Source organism: Delphinus delphis, chromosome 1 (genome assembly GCF_949987515.2).
Source record: "Delphinus delphis chromosome 1, mDelDel1.2, whole genome shotgun sequence".
Lineage (NCBI taxonomy): Eukaryota > Metazoa > Chordata > Mammalia > Artiodactyla > Delphinidae > Delphinus > Delphinus delphis.
This window is the reverse complement of record NC_082683.1, coordinates 33,047,413-33,072,760: the sequence shown is the minus strand read 5'-3', so window position 1 is coordinate 33,072,760 and position 25,348 is coordinate 33,047,413. Positions and strand designations below refer to the sequence as shown.

Below are 25,348 nucleotides of genomic sequence, written 5' to 3'. Positions count from 1 at the left end.
TCGGGGCCTCCATACATGCTTTTCTCTCTGTCTGAAACAACAACAAAAGAATTCCCTCTCTCTTTGGCTGACTCCCCGCTTATCCTTTTACACTTTAACCAGAAGCTTAGCGGTTACTTCCTGTGGGAATCCTTCCACAAACCCTCCTATAGCACACTCCATCTCCAAGGGTAGCACTTACCCCAGTTTATTACAGTCGGCTGTTTAATCTCTATCCCTCAATAGATTGAAGCTCTATGAGGGCAAGAACAGTATTTTGATCATGGTTGTATCTCCAGCACAGTGCTTTGATACACAATATAAATATTTGTTGGATGGATGGATGAGACTTTGCTTTCTTATTCACGCTAAATGTTCATTATTCCTTCAGCTGGTCCTCATGTGACATGGTTTTGTGTCTCTTCATCACTTAGGTCACCATTTAGGCTTTGCTTTGTTCTATCCCTCTCGAAGTATAGCTCCCAGAACATTTAATTTCCCAGGTGTGATGTGATGTTACTCGTCCAGAAAAGAGTAGGACTATTACTGGTTTGCTTCTTTTCATTCACTCACTTTTCAAACTTTTATGGCGCCTCTATTAAGTTTCAGGCACTGGGTTAAACAGTGAAGATTTTTTAAAGTTCATAAAAGATATCCTCAATCCATAAAGACCTTACATAAATAATTATGATAATATGATGTAGAGAGTATGGAAATAAAAGTGTGAATAGGATGTTATAAGAGATTGGGAATGGTGGGATTTGTTTTGGGAAGACAGGTAAAGTAAAAATTCTTTTTTTGGCTTGGTGTTTTATCTTTAGATGATCCATTAAAAAACGTCAGGCTATTGAACTAAAAGGCCTATGGACCGTGTTTTAAGGATGAACTACTGTATATCTTATAAACTTAGCTTTGGACATTTTAGGATAACTGGGTTTTGTTAGTGCTGGTTATGCCAAAACTAAGTAATCATTTGAAAGTGCCAAGAAAACCTAGGGTTGAGGGTTATGAAAAGGACTTGCTCTATTTAAATTGATTGTAAAATTATATGAAACAAAGTGCTCCTGGTGCTGGAAGAGAGTAACTGATGAGAGGAACAGAATACAGAGTCTAGAAATAGATCCAAGTGTATATAAGAAATTAATGTATAATCAAGGTGACATTTCAAATCCGTGGGGAGAAGATGATTTGTTCAATAAGTGAATTTGAAGCACATTTATTGAACAAAAGTGAAAAGGAAAGCTGTATCTTTGCCTCATTTGTCTCACAAAATAGATTCCAAATAGATCAAACATTTAAATGTAAAAAAAAGAAACTTTAGAAATCCTAGAAGAAAACATGGGTTACTATTTTTATAATACTGAAGTGAGGAAAGCATGATATGAAATCAAGAAGTCATAAAATAAAAGACTGAGAAATTTAAGGGCAAATCCTATCAGACTGAGACAAGTGTCTTCAACATATATGACAAAGGACTAATTTATCTTCAATCTACAAAGAACTCTTAGAATCTGTGAGAAAACAAAAGAATACCTCAGTGAAAAATGGCAAAAACAATATAAACTAATAAGGCTAAAAAGATCTTCAACTGTATTAGTAGTCAAAGAATTGCAAATATAAGTGTAACAGTGTTTTGTTTTTGCACTGATAAGATTATCAAAATTATAGAAATTGTTAAAACAGTTTTAGCAAGGATATAAGAAACATACTCTGATGCACTATTGGTAGGAATTCTGTTGTATCAAAACATAAAATATGCATACTCTTTGACCATTAATCCCACTCTTAGGAATTTGCCCTAAGGACATAATCTTAAAGATGTTAACGATATGTACACAAAGGTGCACATCAAAAATTAGAAAACAGTGGGGCTTCCCTGGTGGCGCAGTGGTTGAGAGTCCGCCTGCCGATGCAGGGGACACGGGTTCGTGCCCCGGTCTGGGAAGATCCCACATGCCGTGGAGCGGCTGGGCCCGTGAGCCATGGCCGCTGAGCCTGTGAGTCCGGAGCCTGTGCTCCGCAATGTACGGCAAAAAAAAAAAAAAAAAAATTAGAAAACACTTAAATGACCATCAATAGTATTTAACAAATACTTTTGTTATGTAAATTATAGTGCACATAAACAATGGACCACTTTTCAGGCAGTAATCTTGGAGTCCAATTTCTGATCTAAAGACTATGATTGTCTTTACTGCTCTTAAGAATTTGGGTTCCACACTTTAGGTGGAACAAAGTAGAGTTCTTGTAGAGGAATGTGGACAGAACAATAGCCAGCATGAATGGAGGTGCCTGACATAACCATGTTAAATTAGGAGCAGTTGAGGGATTTGGGACATATTTAGGGGATTAGATATATTATGTCTAGGACCAGTGGGTAAAGGTTAGAAGATGGCAGACTTTGGCTGATTCTGACTGTTAAAAATCTATCCATTTGTGCTATTGAACCATAGCCAAATAATGAGTTTCTCATCATTGGAATTATTTAAGCAGAGGCTAGAGGGACCATTCACATCTCAGCTTTTATATCACCTCATCAAGATGCCTTTCTTGACCATCCTGCTTAAAACAGCACACACACTCTCTTTTTCCCTCTTACCTTGCTTTATTTTTTCTTTATTTGAAAAGGGCCAGAAACTGTACAGTTATTATCTGGTGTCCCTGTTACCTTCTGGACCAATTGAATTGTATTCATTTATTTATTTATTTATTGTCTCTCTTCCCCTTTACAATGTAAGCTCCATGTGGGCAGAGATTTTGGCTGTTTTGTTCTTCACTGTATCACCTGTGCCTAGAACTGGGCTTGGCATATAGTAGTAGTTGCACAATAAATATGTGTTGAATGAGTGAATATTAGAGAAAGGGATTAATGCGTTCAGCTGCTGGATCTCTTGTGCTTTACATTTTAGGGGACTTCTAATTTTTTAAGGTACTTCTATGCAGCTTGTAAGTCTCCTCAGGCAGGGATCTTATTTCCTAATAATAAATGTAACTATCATGTGGTATGTTTGTTATAGTTTATAAAACACTTTCATAAGCATTATTCAGCCATACAAATGAGATGACTGGCTTTCTCTCATCTGTAAGGTGTCAGCTCAGATGTTTCCTGTGTAGAGCATCTGTCCATAACTTCACCACCTAAGAGGGTTCCCAGTCTCTATCTGTCACATCACATTATTTTATTTCCTTCAAGTACTTATCACTTATTACCTTATTTAGTTGTTTGTGTATTAATTGTGCCTCATCATGCACCAGAATGTAAATTCCGTGAGGGTAGGGACCTCCTGCCTTATCCTAGCACTTAGAAAAAGTGTCTGGCACATAGAGGATACTCAAACATCAGTTGAATGAATAATTGAAATCACTCTGTAAATTATAAAATATCAGTTAATAATGTTAATCTTCACAATAATCCTTGACCCAAGTATGGATTAGATTTCCCTGTTCTGCATTCTCAGGGCAACCTGTACTACCTCATTAACTTAAATTTATCATAATTGTGCCAGATTCTTTGTGTTATTATTTATTTAATACTACTGTTTATCTCTAAACTGCAGGCTCCATGAATTTCGGAACCATGTCTATCTTGTTCCCCTAACATTTAACACAGTGCTTTTGCACTTAGAAGGAGTTTAATAAATATTTATTGAATGAATGAGTGTGTGTACAATCTTGTGGGATATTGTCTCTGTCTTTCAGATGAGTAAACTGATGCTTGGAAGGATTAAGTAATTTATTCAAGATGGTTAGTTATAGAAACAAGGCTTTAACCAGCATCTTCTGACTCTCAATATCATTCTTTCAATTACACTATTAGTTTCTAGGCATAGAAGTTAATCAGTACTACGTAGGGAGCCTTTGAAAATACAGATTCTCAGACCACACTCAGAGACTACTGAATGAGGACCTCTGAAGATGGGTCTCAGAACTGTATTTAAAGAAAAATTATTTAGGATATTTTGATGGTAAGTAGCATTTGAGAATCAATATTATATCTTAGGGGTTGGCAAACAACTATTTGGGGGCCAAATGCAACCCACTGCCAGTTTTTATAAATAAAGTTTTAGTGGAATGCAGTCATGCTCATTCAATTACATATTGTCTATGGCTGTTTTCATGCTGCAACGTACAGGTTGAGTATTTGTGACAGAGACTGAATGGCCCAAAAAGCATAAAATTTTTTCTGTCTGCCCTTTAAAGAAAATTTGCCAACCCCTGATCTATATTTTATTGCCTGTCCTATTTCTTTTGTGATATTTTAGTGCTTGGTGATGTGGTAGACATGTTTGGCTTCATTATGGGACACTATAATAGGTGCTCAGATATTCTTATTGAGTCAATAAAAATTATTTGGCAATTTACCTGATAATAAGGGACTAAGCTATAAATAGCCTAAGAATCAAATTTAAGAAAAGTACTAATCTAGGTATGGTTCAAGCAAGTGAACCCTCAACGGGGTGAACTGCTTTTAACAAAGAGATTCCTTTTCATTCAGTTGGTAATAGGGTGCTCCCTAAATGGTAGAAGATGTGAGATTTCTTACCTATATAATAGGGATTGGTTTCCATAATTGATATGTGTAATAGAGAACTATAATTCATACCCTAATTATTTTGGTATCCCGATGCTGCTATAATTCCTAAAGCCAAAGTCTTTTGGATGCTTTTGGTCAGAACGCAAACTTATACAAGCAACCCAGGACTGACCAAACCTCTTCCTGCACTTTCCTTATACAGTAGCTGTTACCCACATGTAGGTATTTAAATTTAAATTAGTTAAAATTAAATAACATTTAAAATTTAATTCCTCACTCACACTAGCCACATTTCAAGTGTTCAGTAGTGACATGTGTCTAGTGGCTACCTTATTGGTCAGCACAGATACAGAACATTTCTATTATCACAGAAGGTTTTAGTGGGCAGTGCTGCTATAGATGCCAGAGTTCAAGAGCTGCAGTCTAGTCAAACCCAAGACTTACTATTTGACTTATTTATTTGTAAGAATGGAAAAATAATTTTTAATGTTTTCTTTTTCTAACAGCCAATAGTGATGAAAGTATTCAGTCTTTGCTTTAGAGCCATCTCAGCTAAGAGCAAACGCTTTATTAAATTCTGATAAGCTCTTTAATCTTGACTCCAGGAAATACCCATCTCATTTACCCTATGGGCTAACTGTCTATTCAAGATGATTAATCATTGGCGAGTGCATGAAATAGTTCAGAACTGACTGTGATTTCTGGCCAAATCTATTTGGCTTGGTTAGGATGGTGGGAAAGGAACCAGTTTTAAAACAGAAGCTATAAAGTCAATAGAGTATAAAGTCTTGGCATCATCTTTGCAGTGATTTAGATTTCATCATTCAGTGACTCGTTTTTATTCCCAGCATCTAGTGCTTTTTGCATGGCCCAAAGGGGCCCTGTGCTGCTCCACTGCAGAGGAAGCTTCAAGAAATGCTGGTTTGCTACAGTGTTTTAGCTTGTGAGAGTCTCTGGGACCTTCCCTGCTCCATCATGGGGTCACCTCTAGGTGGGTATTAGAGGGAGATTCGTAACTGATTTAACCTTTAATAAAGAACTTGGTAATCTTTTGTGGTCCAGTAAGATATGTCTTTAATAGCCTATCCCTTAAAATGTTTTCCCTGACCCCAATAAGTGTCACCTTAAAGATTGTTTCTCTAGCACAGTGTTCCTCAAACTTTGAGAGGCCCTAAGGCCACTTCAAGAGGCTAAAAGATTCTGTAAATTTCCCAACCTATTCTTAGTTACTGTCATCAGAAATGCTTCTGAGTATCTACTTTTCTCTAAATTAACAGATCTTTGTCATTTTGCACCTCAGAGCAATGCGACAGTGGCAGGGATAGGAATGGGTTAGGGGTGGGTGAGAGAGAAACAGTTTTTAGAGTGAGGATTCAAGTATAATCTCACTCATTCTGGCTTTTCCTGCCCTCAACAACTCGTCTTACCCAATGTCTCAAGATAGTCTCTTCTTTATTCTTTCTGATCTGAGATGGTAGGATTCAACCACATTAGGTGTTAAAAGCAATCATTTGATGGCAATAAGGAACCTTGACAGGAGTCAGATTGTTCAGAAGGAATCTCCTCACCCACTTTCTGCCTCTCCTGTTCTGTTTTCCATGAGCTTCCTGGATACTTCTTTGAGACACTGGTATGACTTGCTCTAGCATTATGGATCACTTTAGGGACTAACATGAAAAACACCTCAGGTCATCTTAGACTGTGATTTAAAAACATTGATCTAAAATGATCCACTCAGGTCACCTTGATTCTTCCCCTTAATACTCCTTTGAGCCCAAACAGGGCAAAATAAGTTTTCTTATGCTCCAGACGAGTCTGAAAATAGCCTAATGTTTAGTGTAGGTTACAACCTGAAAGCATTTTTTAGGAGGTTGACTGTGATAGAGATTTCTATTTCCTTTACAGGTCATTTTACCTGGGACAAATACCTAAAAGAAACATGTTCAGTCCCAGCGCCTGTCCATTGCTTCAAGCAGGTAATTGATTCTCAACATCTTTAGTAGGTGGGAGGCAAGTAGTCTTTTCTGGTCCTTAAACACGCAAAACATGAGGTGGGAGCCCTTGGGCTTCTCACCTGAAGTCCCCAGAATAAAATCCTATGGGAAGAATACAACTCAAGACTCAAAACTCAGTGTGAGTTTTAGACATTCTCCCCAACTTCATCCCAAGTAACACCTTCTCCATCTCTTCACCTCCTTGAGGCTATTCTGTGTTACTGAAAACAGTCACTAATTTTTACTGCAGCTATTAGTTCAGGCAGATAGGAAACAGAGTTATGGCCCTTAGACAATTCTTGAAAGTGGAGCAGTATTCATATCTCTGTATTCAACTCCCCTGCCACAATCTTATCTTTCCATAAGGATACTGGCACTGAATCCCATGGGGGAGTGTGTTAGGACCTCATCAGAGGACATTCAGAGCTTCCTACATAGGATTAAGTGCCCCTTACAATGTACAGATGATGTTGACTATATCAGTACGTGATAGGCTAGTAAACAAAGAGGTGTACTGTTGCTAAATAGAGCTACGCATCAGGAAGTTGTTTATATCTCCCTCCCTTTAGTATTCAATCATTATTTCCACAAACTGTCAATGTTTCACTTTGAATTTTAATTTTGTCTATGCTCTAAATAAAATAAATAAAAGTACAAATTTAAGACTTTTGCTCATTTGAAATAACAGGGACTAAATTCATACTCCCACCTGAAATGATTTAAAAAGACAAAATATATTAAATAATGGTTTTCAAGTTACTGAAGATCAGGCAGCCAAGCACAGTGATCTCTGAGAGATGGAAAACAAATGAGTTGATCCCCCTTATATTTAGTGCCTTAAGATAGTTTTGAGACCATGGCCCAGGGAAGGGGAACCCACGTTGAGCCTGGGAGATTCCCTAAGTTTAGGAGATGGAACTGAGAGCCCAGGGAGACTAGAATTTTCAGAACAGAGTACCAGAGAGGAGAAAGCTGCACAGAAAGAAAACTGTGGAAACCCCCCTTCAAGTGTCCATCAAAGTACCGTTGTTCAGTATATGCATGTGAGCATCCAAGCCAAGGGAAAAACCGTCTGAAAGGATTAGAAGGATAGTAAAAGGATAGAGCCTGGTGTTCACACAGGACTGGGAATAGTACCTGATCCCACCAGCTAGACTGGAAAATCTCATAATTCATGTGACATTGGGTGGAATACTTGGGAAGATCCTGCTCAGTAGTGGGAAATGATTAACCTCAGGATTAGCATGCTCTGAACCTGCCTAACAAACTAAAAGCAAGACTCAAAATGATCAAATTATTTCCCAGTAACGTAACTGCATCTAGGAACACAGCACAAGAAGGGAATGCAAAAATATCCAGCACCTAACAGGTAAAAGTCACAGTGTCTGGCATCCAGTCAAAGATAATCAGGCATGTAAGGAGGCAGGAAAGCATAACTAATAATGAACAGAATAGTCAATCAATTGAAACAGAACCTATACAAATCTTAGAATAGCAGATAAAAACATTAAAACAATTAATTATTTTAATTGTGTTCCATATGGTTGAAAGTTAAGCAGAGAAACGGAAGATATAAAAAGACTCACATTGAACCACTATGTGCAAAATGAAAAATACACTAGATGGGAAACAGTTAATGGTAGAAAACAAGATTAATAAATGTGAAAACTTAGCAATAGAAGATATCCAAAATGAAACACAAAGAGAAAAAAGAATTTTAAAAAGATGAAAAAGAGATCAGTGAGGCATGGGATAACTTCATAGACCATGTAATTGGAGTGCCCAAAGGAGAGAAGAGATGGGGGACTGAAAAAGTACTTGAATATAAAAGGGCAAAAAATATTCCACAATTGAGGAAAACTGTAAATCCACAGATTCAAGAAGTTAAATGATCCCCTAAAAAAAAGAAACAAGAAGAAAACTATACTAAGGCAGGTCATAAATTATCAAAACTAGGGATAGAGAACATCTTAAAAGCAGCCAGAGGAAAAAAGACACCTTATATACAGGGGAACCAAGATAAGAATGACATTATATTTTCTTGTCATAAACAATGCAAACAAGAAGAAAGTTGAGTAACGTCTTCAAAGTGTCAGAAGAAAAACTGTCAACCCAGAATTCTATATCCAGCAAAAATATCTTCCAAAAATGAAAGCCAAATAGAGATACTTTCAGACACACAAAAACTGAAGGAATTCTTCACTAGCAGACTCACTATAAGAAATGTTAAACGAAGTCCATCTTGCAGAAGGAAAATGTTACCAGATAGAATTACAGATCTACACAAAGGAATGAAAGTCACTAGAAATTGTAATTACAAGGGTAAATACTTAAGATGTTCTTATTAAGTCTCTGTAAAGATAATTGACTGTATAAACAATGATAATAACATTCTGTTGTAGAGGTGATAACATGTATTAGTAAAATGTATAATAACAATAGCATAAAAGCCAAGAGGGGAGAAATCTTAAGTATACTATTATAAAATTCTTATGCATGAAGTAGTATAAAATTACTTGAAGATAGACTGATAATTTAAATATGTTTAAACCCCAAAGCAACCACTAAAATAATAGAAAACAAATAGCAAGATGGTGGATTTTAAGTCCAGCCATATCAATAATCTATTGATAAATGGTCTAAATGGCCCAGTTAACAAGCTGAGGTTGTCACATTGGCTAAAAAGTAAGACCCAATTATATACTGCCTGCAAGAAATTATGCTTTAAATATAAAGACACAAATAGTTTAAAAGTAAAAGAATGGAAAATTTTACCATGCTGACATTAAGCCTGAAATGGCATATTGATGTCAAAGTATATTCCAGAGGCAAAGGATATTATCAGGTATAAATACAATAATTTCATCATGAAAAGGGGTCACACAGTCCTTACACGAAGCAAAAAATGATAGAACTGTAAGGAGAGATAAATCTAAAATTTGTCTGTAGGGCTCTCTATAATTAAAGAACAAATAGAAAATCAGCAAGTATATAGTAGACTTGAGCAATGCTATCAACCAACTTAACCTAATTGATATATATAGAACACTCCCCAGTAACAGAATATACATTCTTTTCAAGTGCATACAGAGCATTTACCAAGTTAGACCATATTCTAGACCATAAAATAAGGCTTGATAAATTTAAAAGGATTTAAGTAATACAAAGTATGTTCTTTGATTACACTGGAATTAAATTAAAAATCAATAGCAGAAAGTTACCTAGAAAATCTCCAAATATTTGGAAACTAACACCTTTCTAAACATCTCATGGATATTTAGAAACACAAAAAGGGATATTAGAAAGTATTTTCAACTAAACGAAATGAAAGCAGAGCATTTCAGAATCTGGGACACTGCTAAAGCAGTACTTTGAGGGAAACTTATAGCACTAAATGCCTATATTAGAAGAGAAGTTTAATTTAGTGACCTCATCTTCCACTTTAAAAAACTAGGGGGAAAAAACAGAAAGTAATAAAAATAATTATTTTTTAAAAATATATATATATATTTTTTAAAAATATAATTTTTAAAATTTTTTAAAAATTAATTTTTTAAAATTTTTTAAATTTTTTAAAAAATAATTTTTAAAAAGAGCAAGAAAATAATAAAAATTAGAGCATAAGTCAATGAAATGAAAAACAGAAAAACAACAGAGAAAATTATTGAAACCAAAAGCTGGTTCTTTGCAATGATCAGTAAAAGTGATAAATCTCTAGATAGATTAATCAATAAAAGAAAACACAAATTACTAATACCAGAACTGAAAGAAATAACATCAGTATTAATTCTACGTATATTAGAAGGGTAGTAAAGGAATATTAGGAACAAATTTATGCCTTTAAAATTTGACAAGTTAGGGCTTCCCTGGTGGCACAGTGGTTGAGAGTCCGCCTGCCGATGCAGGGGACACGGGTTCGTGCCCCGGTCCGGGAAGATCCCACGTGCCGCAGAGTGGCTGGGCCCGTGAGCCATGGCAGCTGAGCCTGCACGTCCAGAGCCTGTGCTCCGCAATGGGAGAGGCCACAACAGTGAGAGGCCTGCGTACTGGAAAAAAAAAAAAAAAATTGACAAGTTAGATGAAACAGATAATTCTTATGAATGACACAAATTACCAAAGCTCACTCAAGAAGGTAGAAAATCTGAATAGCACTATTTCTGTTACAGAAGTTGAATTTGTAGTTAAAAACTTCCCCACAAAGAAAATTCCAGGCCTAGGTAACTTTGCTGGTGAGTTGTTCCAAACATTTAAGGAAAAAGTAATGCAAATTCTACACAGACTCTTCCAGAAAGGTTAAGAGAAAGGAATACCTCCCAGCTCATTCTATGTGATAAGCATTACTCTGATACCAAAACCAGGCAAAGACATTGAAAGGAAAGAAAACTACAAAGCAACATCCCATATGAAAATACATGTAAAAATTCTAAACAAAAATTTTTTTCAGTTTCAATTTTTATTCTCTCAGCATCAAACATCCTTACCTTTTTCTGCTATTATATCTTGATTTTTTTAAAAAATTTTATTGGCATATAGTTGATTTACAATGTTGTGTTGGTTTCAGGTGTATAGCAAAGGGAGTCAGTTATACAAAAGTTTAAGAAATTGAATCCAACGATATATAAAAATAATTCATGACCAAGTGGGTTTTAATTTCTATAATGCAAGATTGATTTAACATTCAAAAACCAATCAATATAATGCACCATATGAACACACTAATGAAGAAAAATTATGATCATCACAATAGATGCAGAAAAAGTATCTAAAAACATCCAATGTCCATTACTAATAAAAACTCAACAAACAAGAAATAGAAGGGAATTTCCTAAATCCTAAACTTTAAAGGGTATCTGTGAAAAGTCTAGTAATAGCATACTTAATGGTGAAAGAGTAAATGTTTTCCCTTCAGGTCAGGAACAAGATAAGGATGTCTGCCCTTACCACTTCTATTCATTGCTGTAGTACCAATGTCACCAGGCCAAAAAAAGAAATAAAAGCAATGCAGATTGAAAGACCAGAACAAACACAAAAGAAAATAAATCAGTGGCAAATAAGTGAATTGATGGTCAATACTATTTCATTAGGGAAATACAAAGTAAAATCACAATGAGATATCTCTATACATTTGTTTAAATATCACTCAAAAAAAAAGACTGACCATACCTAATAGTGGCAAGGATGTGGAATAAATGGAACTTTCATAAAATACTGGTAAAAATGTAAAATGGATCAATTACTTCAGAAAATAATTTGACAGAAAAACTTCAACACACTATTGAGCAAAACAAACAAACCAAGAAAACACTAAATAAACTAGGAACTGAGTAATACATCCTTAACATGAAAAAATATGTATACCTCAGAACTAAAGCCGGCATTTTACTCAATGGTTAAAAGTAACTCAATAGAAGATATAATGGAAAAGAGACTCCCATTTACAAAAGCAACAAAAAATTAATATTTAGGAATAAACTAACAAATATACAAAAGACTTATATAAAGAAAACTTTAGAAAACACCTTAAAAGCATGATTCATTTAAAAAAATTTGTAAAGTAAATGTCAAAATTAATAGTTTCTGCTCTTCAAAAGACACTGGTAAGAGAAGGAAAATATAAGCCATAGACTTAGAGAAAATATTGATAAATCACACAACTGATAGTAATACTCTCCAAATCTATCTATTGATTTGATGTAATTCCTATCGAAGTCCCAGCTGGCTATTTTGCAGAAAATGACAAGTTGATCCTAAAATCATATAGAAATACAAAGAACCCAGAGTGGCCAGAACAATCTCAGAAAAGGGCAACAAAAGTAGAGGATTTCCTGATTTCAAAACTTACTACAGAGCTACAGTATTCAAGACAGTGTGGTACTGGCATAAAGATAGACATATAGATCAGTGGATTTGGTTTGACAGTCCAGAAATAAACTCCTACGTTTATGTTCAATTGATTTTGAACAAGGATGCCAAGACAGTTCAGTGGGATTTTCAACAACTAATGCAAGGACAAACTGGATGTCCACAAAGAAAAGAATGGCATTCGACCCTATCTCCACACCATATACAAAAATTAACTCCCAAGTGGATGATAGTCATAAGAGCTAAAACTATAAAACTCTTAGAAGAAAACACAGGAGTAATCTTCGTGACCTTGGATTAGGCAATGGTTTGATATGGCACTAAAAGCATAAAACAAAGAAAAAGTATTATAGATAGATTGAACTTCAAAATTTATCAAAATTAAAAGGTTTTATGCTTCCCAAGACACTATCAATAAAGTGAAAAGTCCCAGCTGCCTTTTGGGAGAAAATATTTCCAAATCATGGATCTGATGAGGGACTTGTATCCAGAAGATATGATGAACAACTCAACAGTTAAAACAATTTCATTTTTAAATTGGCAAAGAATTTGAATAGATATTTTCCAAATATATACAAATGGCCTATAAACACATAAATGATGCTTAATATCATTAGTCTTCAGGGGAATGTAAATCAAAACTGCAATGAGATATCACTTCACAAATACTAGAATAGCTGAAATCAAAAAGGCAGACAATACAAGTGTTCATGAGGATATCGAGAATTGGAACCCTCATATGTTGCTGGTGAGATTATAATATTCTGTGGCCACTTTAGAGAACAGTTTGGAAGTTATTCAGAATGTTAAACATAGAATTAGCATATGACCCAGCAATCTCCTAGGTGTATACCCAAGAGAAATAAAAACATATGATTACACAAAAATTGATACACAAGTGTTCATGGCATAATTATATATAAAAGCCAAAAAGAGGAAACAATCCAAATGTCCATGAACTGATGAATGGATAAGCAAAAAATGTAGTATATCCATTACAATGGAATGTTATTCAGCAATGAAAATAAATGAAGTACTGATAAACACTACAACATAGATTCAACCTGAAAACATTGTGCCAGGTGAAGAAAGGAGCCACTCACATATTGTGTAATTTCATTTATATTAAACCTCCAGAATAGGCAAATCCACAGAAACAGAAAGTAGATTAGTGGTTTCCAGGCATTGGGTTAAGGGGAGAATGGGGAGAGACTGCAACAGGTATGGGGTTCCTTTCGGGGGGGGGGATTGATGAAAGTGTTCCAAATTTAGATGGAGTGATATTTGCACGACTCTGTGGATATACTGAAACTCACTGAATTATACACTGTAAAAAGGTACATTTTCTGGTATATGAGTTAAATACCTACCATATGACCTATCCATTCTACCTTCAGATGTTTACCCAAGAGAAAAGAAAGTGTATTTCCGACGAAGATTTATAGATGGATGTTCATAGATTTATTTGTAATAGTTAAAAACTAGAAACACAACAAATGTTCATCAGCATGTTATACTACTCAGCAGTGAAAGGAAATGAATTATTGATACTTTCAGCAGTATGGATGAGTATTAGAGTAGTTACGCTGAGTGATCATATCTACAAAAAACCTAAAGCCAACAATACTTAATGGTGAGAAACTAGAAGCTTTCCCACTAAATCAGGAACAGGAATATTCCCTCTCACCACACCTTTTCAGCATCATACTGGAAGTCCTAAATGTAGCAATAGGACAAGAAAAGGAAATAAAAGATATACAGATTGGGAAGGAAAAAATAAAACTGGCTTTGTTTGCAGGTGACATTATTGTCTGTAGAAAATCTGAAATAATCAACAACAACAACAACAACAGCTAAACACCTAGAAGTAATAAGCAGTTGTAAGAAGGTTGCAGGATACAAGGTTAATATACATAATACAAGCCTAAATCAAAATTCCAGCACATTATTTTATGGATATTGACAAACTGATTCTAAAGGTCACATGGAGAGGTAAAAGATGTAGAATAGCCAAAACGGTATTGAAGGAGAAGAACAAGGTCAGAGGACTGACACTACCCAGCTTCAAGACTTATTGATAAAGCTATAGTAATCAAGACGATGTGGTGCATATATATGGAATCTAAAAAAAAAAAAAGTGGTTCTGAAGAAAGGGGCAGGACAGGAATAAAGATGCAGACATAGAGAAGGAACTTAAGGACATGGGGAGGGGGAAAGGTAAGCTGGGACAAAGTGAGAGAGTGGCATGGACTTATATATACTACAAATGTAAAATAGATAGCTAGTGGGGAGCAGCCGCATAGCACAGGGAGATTAGCTCTGTGCTTTGTGACTACCTAGAGGGGTGGGATAGGGAGGGTGGGAGGGGGATGCAAGAGGGAGGGGATATGGGGATATAAGTATACATATAGCTGCTTCACTTTGTTATACAGCAGAAACTAACATACCATTGTAAAGCAATTATACTCCAATATAGATGTTAAAAAAAAAAGTAGAGCAGAATGCATGTTATATTTTAATTCATATTTTCTGTAGTACTTAGGAAGCTCAGTTTTATGCACTTTCTGAATGTCATCTATTTTAAATGGCTTTTCATAATGTCGTACTTTTCAGAAATGTAATGTTCATTTTATATCATAGGAAGGAAACGTTTTAATTTAAAAAAAATCTTAGTAACCCAGTTTACTGAAAATTGAGTTTATTTGACTTCTGGGTTTGAGAACTTGTCTTTAAAAGCCAAATATATTGGCCAGTGAAACAAAATGAAGCAGTTATCCCAATGGAAGATCTAATTAGTAGCTACATGTTTACCATTTCCTTAATGGGCTATTATCCCTGAAAGTTTAACTGAATTGGTTTTTTTTGAAAATTCATAGATTGACAGGAGACATTGGCCTTCTTGCATTTTCTTTTAAGAACATCAGTTCTTAACAATATAATTGAAGTAATAATTATTTATAAATACTTTTAATAATCCATAGTTTACTTAATTTTTTCCAGCTGTGGTTTCCTTAAGGGTACAGCAGGGACAATATAATTTTACCTTAAAGAGTTGTGAAGTTTATATAATCTAATGAATGGAAAACACTTCATAGACTATAAAATGCAGTACAAATATAAAGTATCAGCTATACTAACATAGGTTATTTGGATCTATTTTATTGTTGTTTTTCCTGTGTTGCGTTTTTCCCTTTGACACATGTTCCCTACCAAAGACTGTCCTATTCACATATCACAGATTTGATGGTTAGGGTAGAAAGGAGTACACATGTCCTTGCCTACAAATTTTAGTAGTTGTGTTTAAAGAAAAGCTCTTTGATAGAAATTAAGACCCCCTTAAATGATCAAATAGTTGTTGTATTTATTATGCATTTAAGTTTTCTAATGTTTTAATTAAAAGGCTTAAAATTCTCAAAAAAAAAAAAAGGGAATGTGGTGTTAGCAAAAGAAGAAACAGATAGGTAAACGGAACAGAATAGAGAGCCCAGAAATAGTCCCATAAAAATATAGTCAACCTATCTTTGACAAAGGAACAATGCCAATACAGTGGAGCAAAGTTTGTCCTTTCAACAAAGGTCTTAACAACTGGACAACTGCATGCAAATAAAAAAGGGAATTTATATACAGATCTTACACCCTTCACAAAAATTAATTCAAAATAGACCACACACTTAAGTGTAGAACACAAAACTATAAAGCTCCTAGAAGATAACATAGGAGAAAACCAAGATGACCTTTGCTATGGCAATGACTTTTTAGATACAACACCAAAGGCACAGTTCATGAAAGAAATAATTGATAAGCTGGACTTCATTAAAATAAAACCTTCTGCGCTATGAAAGACACTGTCAAGAGAATGAGGAGACAAGCCACAGACTGGGAGAAAATAATTGCAAAAGACATGTCTGACGAAGGACTGTTATCCAAAATATACAAAGAAAACTTAAAAACTCGAAATAAAAAAATAACTCAAAAAATGTGCCAAAGATGTTAACAGACACCTCACCAAAGAAGATTGGCAGATGACAAAAAAGCATAAAAAAGATGTTCTAAATCATATGTCATCAGAGAAATGCAAGTTAAAACAACAGTGAGATACCACTGCATACGTATTGTAATGCCAAAATCCAGAACACTGATAACACCAAGTTCTGGCAAGGATGTGGAGCAATAGGAATTCTCATTCATTGCTTGTGGGAATGCAAAATGTTGCAGACATTTTGTAAGACAGTTTGGTGATCTCTTCTATAAACTAAACACACTCTTACCGTACAATCTGGCAATTGCATTTCTTGGTATTTACCCAAAGGAGTCGAATATTTATGTCCACACAAAAACCCGTATATATATATATATATATATATATATATATGGATGTTTATTGCAGCTTTATTCATAATTGCCAAAACTTGGAAGCAACCAAGATGTTCTTCAGTAGGTGAATGGATAAATAAACTGTGGTATAGCCAGACAATGGAATATTATTCAGCCCTAAAAAGAAATGAGCTATCAAGCCATGAAAAGACATAGAGGAAGCTTAAATGCAGCTTACTAAGGGAAAGAAGCCAATCTGAAAAAGCTATGTACTGTATGATTCCAACCATATGACATTCTGGAAAAGGCAAAACTATGGAGACAGTAAAAAGATCAGTTGTTGCCAATGACTGAGTAGATGAGTAGGCAAAGTACAGAGGATTTTTAGTGCAGTTAAACTATTTTGTATGATCCTATAATGATGGATACATGTCTCCATTAGACCAAATTCATAGAATATACAACACCAAGAGAGAACCCTAATGTAAACTGTGGACTTTGGATGATTATGATGTGTCAGTATAGGTTCATCAGTTTTAACAAATGTGGTAGGGGATGTTGGTAATAGGGGAGACTCTGCACCTGTTACGGCAGGGTGTTTATGGGAAAGCTCTGTACCTTCCTCTCAATTTTGCTAAGTTTTGAACCTAAAACTGCTCTAAAAAAACGTGGTCTTAACAAAAAAGTAATGAATTATTGATACATTCAACAAATGGATGAATATCAGAATAGTTAATGCTGAGTGAAAGAAAGTAGACCCCCAAAAAGTATATTCTCTATGGTTCCATTTAAATCTAGAAATGCAAACCAGTCTACACTGATAGAAAGTAAAGCAATGTTTGCCTGGAAAGAGGGGTCTGGGAAGAGCTAGACAGAGAGATTATAAAAGGATATGCAAGACTTGAGAGTGCGTCCATGTTCCTTATCTTGATTGTGGTGATGTTTTCCAGGGCGTACGTGATGTATATGGTGTCATGAGTGTATACATATGTCGGTACTTACCAAAGTGTGTAGTTTATTGTATGTCAATTACAACTAAAAGTTGTTTTAAAAAATAGGAATTGATTTATAAGTTAATGTCAAAGTAAGAAAAAAAATCAACTGCCAATGGTTAGTCTTTGTGGTAGACATACAAACCAATACACTGAAATGCTCCATGAAGAGACACTAAGGATATGATAGCTTAATAGGATGATTTCTAAAAATAAAATGTTAAGAACACCTGGAGGGTTAAGGATTTGGAGACGATAGGATGAAAAACAGCATTTAAGCAAGGGCCACTTGAGACATTCTTGTCCTTTTCTTACTGGTGAGTCAATATTTGATGCTTCAGTGGAAAGTAATTTTTTCCCTTTCATTTTACATTTCAGTGTTTATTTTGTATGAAACACTTCCTAAGTATTAGGGAATAATTCAGGGGGGTTGTTCCTGACCCAGCTGTAACCAGTTTGAGTCCAAAGCATAAACTTTCAGGTTCCATCTCTTAATATCCTTACTGAAAATGCCATGTATTCTTAGTTCGTCTAATCCCCATGGCTTGTTCTCCTCAGTCCTACACACCTCCAAGCAACGAGTTCAAGATCAGTATGAAATTGGAAGCACAGGATCCCAGGAACACCACATCTACCTGTATTGCCACAGTAGTTGGACTGACAGGCGCTCGCCTCCGCCTTCGCCTTGATGGCAGCGACAACAAGAATGACTTCTGGCGTCTCGTTGACTCAGCTGAAATCCAGCCTATCGGGAATTGTGAGAAGAATGGGGGTATGCTGCAGCCTCCGCTGGGTGAGTAACTAGACCCAAGCTCTCCCTAGCCCATTAGTTATCTTCCCCAAATTGTACATCCTGTTAAAGGAAAACATAGGGTCCTCTGCCTATCCCTTCTTTTTCATATGGTCCAAAAGAAAAGGCCCACCTAAAATGAAATGACCTGAAAAATCTGGACCTATCCATTCTACATTAACTTATGATATCCAAGCTTCTCTCAAGCTCTTCTTTTTCTAACAAGAAACCACACATTTCATCCTTCTTTGTCACTTCCCCTTTACCCTGAGAAAAAGAATGGAGGGAGATCTTGACGTTTAACTTGCCTCAAAAAACCAGAGTTTTCACCAAATCCTACAGTGATAACAGGAAGTGAGAGAAAAGTCTCCCAGTAGAAAGGATGACTATTACAAAGATCCGTTATCTCCTTTCCCCTAAATTTTTACTTGGTCCTTGGAATTTTCTCACTTTGAGTCAATTATTAAGTAAAATGCATTATTTTACTTAAACTAATAACCCCACTGTATTTTTCTCCTCAAGATCAGATTCACCTTTTTTTGCCTCAATATACCTGAATGATTTAGCCCATCTCATCAGTTACTACTAATCACTATTGCAGTGAGTCTCAACAGAGGATAGAGAGAGATGGGTTATAGGCTATGTTCCCTTCAGGAGGCTGTGCTAAATTAAATGAACATTAGAGGACAGTATCATTTGAAAGACCTCCCCAGGTGGTTATTTAACATTTTCCTCCATTAAAAAAAATTATTTGTAATGTAAACTTTCAAATGTATACAAAAGTAGGAAAAATAGCACAATGAATGTCCATGTATCCCTTATCCTTGATAGTCGATCTTGTTTTCTTTGTACCTATACACGCTCCCTGCCTGCTCCTGCCCAATTGCCTAAACATAGTATTTTATTGTTAAATATTTAGTATGTATCTTTCATAGTTAATATTTTAAAAGCGTAATCATAATAACATTATCACATGTAAATAATGATAATTCCTTAATATCAATGAATATTTACTCAATGTTTAAATTTTCCCTACTGTCTATCTGTCTGTCTGTCTCCCTCTTTCTCTCTCTCTTTATTCCATTTTCTCTGAATCAGGATCCACATAAAATCAACATATTGCAGTTGGTTGATATGTCCCTTAAGTCTCTTTTAGTCTATGGGTTCTTCTTCTGTCTCTTATTTTTTCTTGCAATTTATTTGTTGAAAAACCTGAGTCATTTGTCTTTAAATTTTCCCACAATTAGATTTTGCTGATTGTATCTCTGTGGTATCATTTAACATGTTTCTCTGTCCTCTCTTTCTAGAAATTGGTAACTAGATCTAGAGGCTTGATCAGGTTAAGTTTCAATTTTTTCATAAGAATATTTCATAGGTGGTGGTCTTTATTAGGAAGCATATATGGTCTGGTTGTCTCTCATTTTATAATGTAGCAGCCATTACTGCTTGTGGTCTAGAGCAGGGGTTGACAGATTTTCTTAAAGAGTCAGATAGTAAATATTTCAGGCTTATGGGCCATACCTTCTCCGTTGTAACTAGGCAGCTTTGTCCTTGTAATGTGAAAGCAGCCATAGATGATACATAAACAAATGGGCAAGGATGTGCTCCAATAAAGCTTTATTTACAAAAACAGGTGGCCAGCCTTCTGGCTATAGTTTGCTGACCCCTGATTTAGGTCCATCACTTCATTATGGTTGCAAAATGGGAAATTTTAATATTATCATTCGGTCCACATAAATTAAATGGAACATGTCTATTAAAATAAACTTTCATCAACTATTTGGTTATCCTAAAGTACAGTTCATGCAGGAAAGACAGTTTAAATGCTTGACTCTTTTCTTTATTTACCAATTTTCAAAATAATAAATTGGATTACCATCATCCTCCAAAATTATTTATGGATAGTGTTATTGTTGTTGTTGTTGTTCAGTATCATAAACTCAAAGATTCATATATAGCTCATGTGTTTCACTCCATTACACTAACTGTCCTTATTGATTCTTGAATTATCCCATCTTTGGCATCATATATATATAAATCATTCTTAAAGTGAAATCTATAAAACAGTATATTCAGAGAAATCCCCTTCACCTTATCCCTGTCTTCTGCTTTAGGGTAACCACTTTCTTTTAATTTAATGGTTTATACTCCATTTTTTAAAAAATAAGCAAATATATCCGTGTGAGTGTGTGTGTGTACATACATACATATGTATTCCCTGTCTTCTTATGTAAATGACAGCATATTATACATACTTTCCTCAATCTTACTTTTTTCATTTAGCAATATATCCTAAAGATGACTTCTTAGTTGTATGAAGATGTTCCTCATTCCTTTTTGTAGCTGCATAGTACCGTAAGATTCTCAACCTGCTTTATGAATCACTGTTTAGAAGCATCTTGATAGGCTATTAAAAAATGTAAGTTCCCAGGGATAATGGTGACCATCTAAATCGAAATCTTTCCATAAATTCTCCAGAAACATACAGATCAAAAAGGAAAGAAAATCAAACCACCCATAACTCATGCCTAAACATAACCAGGAGTCAAGAATACCACAGATAGGAATGTAAATTGATATAGCCACTATGGAGAACAGTATGGAGGTTCCTTAAAAAACTAAAAATAGAACTACTATACAACCCAGCAATCCCACTACTGGGCATATACCCTGAGAAAACCATAATTCAAAATGAGTCATGTACCACAATGTTTATTGCAGTTGTATTTTCAATAGCCAGGACATGGAAGCAACCTAAGTGTCCATCGACAGATGAATGGATAAAGAAGATGTGGCACATATATACAATGAAATATTACTTCGCCATAAAAAGGGCTTTTTCCGTTTCATAAAAAGAAACGAAATTGAGTTATTTGCAGTGAGGTGGATAGACCTAGAGTCTGTCATACAGAGTGAAGTCAGAAAGAGAAAAACAAATACCATATGCTAACACATATATATGGAATCTAAAAGAAAAAAAATGGTCATGAAGAACCTAGGGGCAGGGTGGGAATAAAGACGCAGACCTACTAGAGAATGGACTTGAGGACACAGGGAGGGGAAAGGGTAAGCTGGGACGAAGTGAGAGAGTGGCATGGACATATATACACTACCAAATGTAAAACTGATAGGTAGTGGGAAGCAGCCGCATAGGACAGGGAGATCAGCTCGGTGCTTTGTGACCACCTAGAGGGGTGGGATAGGGAGGGTGAGAGGGAGGGAGACGCAAGAGGGAGGGGATATGAGGATATATATATATACGTATAGCTGATTCACTTTGTTATAAAGCAGAAACTAACACACCATAGTAAAGCAATTATACTCCAATAAAGATGTTAAAAAACAAAAAGAATACCACAGGTTTCAGTAACATGTTGTCTACATGTTCAGATATAAAGATGTGAAACCACTAGAGCTAGTACCCACCCCATACCAGAATGAAGAGTTTTATGTAGGTAGAAACTGCATTAAAAAGGGAGAGGGCAATGGGAGCCTGACACAGCCAAAATCACCCCCAGAAAAAGACAGTCCCATCCAGAGTGGGAAATACTGAAAGAGAGCTAAGAGCTACTTGATTAGAGCCTTGGCTACTGGAGAATCAGAAGAAAGAGAGTGAATTAAAAGAGTGAGGGACGAGAGATAGCAGTCTTGGGAAGACAACTACCTTTGTGGGAGAGGTAGCTATAATATTGAAGGAAAAGAAGGAAACCATGGGTAGTGATTTAGAGTTATGCAGGAACAAAAGAGAATCATAAAATCAAAAGACATACAAACCTTCCCATCCCATCCCAAATAGGCTCATCTACTAAAGAAACTGCATTTCACTATGCCAACAGAAAACTCATGACCCAAGATCCCTGCCAAAATGGAACATCCTGTTTTTTGTAAGCCCGGGAAAATATAAGACATTTCAAAGGATTAGGAAACAGCAGTCAACATCTATAAAAAGCTTCTACGTGAAGAAAAACAGAAATAGAGGATAAAACTATTTTAACTATTGAAAATTCTACAGCCAAAATCAGTGAGTAGCCAGAGGAAAACTGTTGTACAATAACCCATCTCAAATAAGTATTGACAGATATGAAAAAATACCTTGGATCAAAAATTGTAAGTCAGACTAGAAATGCACAATAGACAGGAAGATGTGAAAATAGAATTGTTCAAACTCAAGAAAAAAATTGAAAGAAAAATAATCTCAGTTGAAGACTCAATTCCAGGGTACCCACTGGGACAGTAGATTCAACTGGAAATATAATAAGGGACATTGAGAAGAGAAATAAAAATAAATATTAGAGAAGGTTTAAAAGTATCAGAAAGTAACTGTTAGATATAGAACATAACAAAGATCCAATGTGTATATGTATGTGTACATATATATTTGGAGTCCCTGAAGAAGATAAACAGAATTAATACTTAAAATTGTAATATAAGAAAAATTTCCAAAAATTAAGGAACACCTAAACCTTCATATTGAAAGGCCCTACCTTATTCCTGGAAAAATTGATCTAGATTGGTCAACTCTAAGACATATTCTAGTACAACTGTTATACTCTAAGAATAAAGAAAAATCCATCTAAGCCTCCAGCAACAAGGCCAAATTACTCACAAGGGAAAGAAAGTCAGGTTTGCATCATACTTCTCAACAGCAAAATACAAAGCAAGACTAAGTGGAGCAGCATTTTTAAGAAATTCAAGGAAAGAAAATGAAAAGACAGGTTTTATATCTAGACAAGCTGTTTTTTCAAGTCCTGAGATTATACTGAAAGAGTTTTCAGCATGCAAGAACTCAGGAAATACTGTGACCCCAAGCCCTTCCTAAGGAATCAATTATGGAAAGAGCTCCATCCAAACAACAGGTGATCAATCTAAGACAAAAACAAAGGTAGGGACAAGAGTAGAATAGTATGGTATCAGTCTGGGTCCAGTGAAGAAAGAGAACCCACACAGCAGTTTAAACACAGAAAGGTTAATATACATGTTAACTATAACAGAGGATTGGAGTGAGGGATTGGCTAGTCAAAAGGCAAGAGAACTCTAAAGAATATAAGAAGAGCAGACGTAAGGAGAAGCCACGACACTGGGGCAGAGATAGAGCTCCCAAGGAAGAGCCTCCCTTCCCCCATCTCAGGGCTGAGATGTAGACCTTGTTGGAGGGGGCACAGCTGTGGCTCACTGGATGAGAGAGATCACTGTGGTGCCACAGCAGTGGAACTTGCTAGAACTCTGTCCTCCAGGGTGCTGAGAAAGCTGTTCATGGAGAGGTGTGTCTCTGGAGAAACTCTTCTACAGAACCACTTAAGATGGGGAGGGTGGTGCTGCTACGGGCTGCCCTGTGCTCCCGGACCTGGGCCATAGGGAAGATGGGGTGCTGCAGGAGCCTGCCCAGCCAACACGATGCAGCCAGAAAGCAAGCCCCTTTCCTCCTGTCGTATCTGTAGATGGGGTCCTGGGTATCACTTAAAACTGATAAACCAAATAGTAGAAGCCTAAGTGAGGAAATAAGGGAATTAAGGACATTATAACATATGTTAGTATAAAGGTAACTACTAAAACAAAATTCCAGAACTTCCTAAATACCAAAGGAACAAAAAGATCAAGAAACAGATGACACAAAGAGATGAACTAAATATGGAGAACGCAGTAAATAAAGCATAATGTGACAGAGTTGAGACCAAATGTGTAATTTATATTAATAAATGTAAATGGTTTAAACTCACCTATTAAAAGAAAAATATTTCAGATTGGTGCTCAAAGTCAAACCCAACTTTATACTCTGTACAGGAGACATACCTAAAGTAGAGTGAGTCAGAACAGCTAAAAATAAAAGGATGATCAAGGATATATGAAGGAACTTCAAACAATATAATAGCAGAGGTTACAATTCTGTTATTAGACGTAGTAGAATTAATAAAAATAGAAATTATGGTAGATGCAAGGAGACATAGACAAACACATTAATAGGAGAATTAACACACCTCTCTCAAGACAAGACAGGCCAAGAGGACAAAAAAAGTAAAGGGTTGAAGACTTTAATGAATAAGATAGATCATATGTGTGTGTGTGTATATATGTATGCATATCAAACTTTATACCCTGGTAGATGCCCTTCCACCTTGAAATTTAAAACTCTTTAAACAACTTTTGTTTGAAAAATGGAAATATAAACCAAAATTTTAAAATTCCTAAAACATAATGATAATAAACATCACATCAGAATTTTGAGATATAATTAAAGCAGTGGTTGGAAGAAAATTTATAGCCTTAAATACCTGGCATAAAGAAAAATGAAAGGATAAATATTACGAATTTAAATTCCCAATTAAAACAGCTAGAAAAAGTTACACTCCAAAGCAAATACAAAGGAGAAATAAGTAGAAGAAAAAATAAAGATAGAAAGAGATTAATGTGGTAGAAAATAGAAAAGCAGTAAATCAAAATACTGTGTCTTTGGAGAAAACCTCAACAAAATAACAAACCACTAGTTAGCCTAATAAAGAAAAAAAAGAAGCAGCGCAGATATACAAAAGTAGAAATGACAAAGGCGGGGAATAGCCCTATGTAAACTAGGAAAGCTAGATGAAATAAGAAAATACTGTTTGTCAAAATTGACCCTAGGAGCATCACATATGTTTTCAAAGCACTTACATCAAAGTACTGCATGCAGATTATTTTAGAGGGAAATCCTACAAAACCTTGAAGACCAGATAATCTCAATGCTACTTAGGTGTTGTACGTCAGTGATACCCAACGGAACTTTCTGTGATGGTGGAAATGTTTTATGTCTTTGCTGTCCAGTATGGTAGTCACCAACCACATGTGTCTGTAGAGCACTTGAAATGTGTCTACCGCAACTAAAGAATTGAATATTTAATTTTATTTTAATTAT

The 25,348-nt window shown here is 35.5% G+C and overlaps 1 protein-coding gene across 10 annotated transcripts in view; it reads left to right on the top strand.

Moving 5' to 3' along the window:
• The window catches only part of SCMH1 (Scm polycomb group protein homolog 1), a 189,473-nt gene that overhangs the window by 59,662 nt on the left and 104,463 nt on the right, over positions 1 to 25,348 (top strand). For 6 of the 10 annotated variants that reach the window (XM_060020361.1, XM_060020371.1, XM_060020408.1 and 3 more), the window contains 2 exons: positions 6,416 to 6,486; positions 18,231 to 18,465. In XM_060020361.1, coding sequence (XP_059876344.1) covers positions 6,416 to 6,486; positions 18,231 to 18,465 — 306 coding nt within the window. Of the gene's footprint in view, positions 1 to 4,301; positions 5,502 to 6,415; positions 6,487 to 18,230; positions 18,466 to 25,348 lie in introns of those variants that run through there. The other 4 variants (XM_060020379.1, XM_060020385.1, XM_060020401.1 and 1 more) reach the window with 4 other exon arrangements.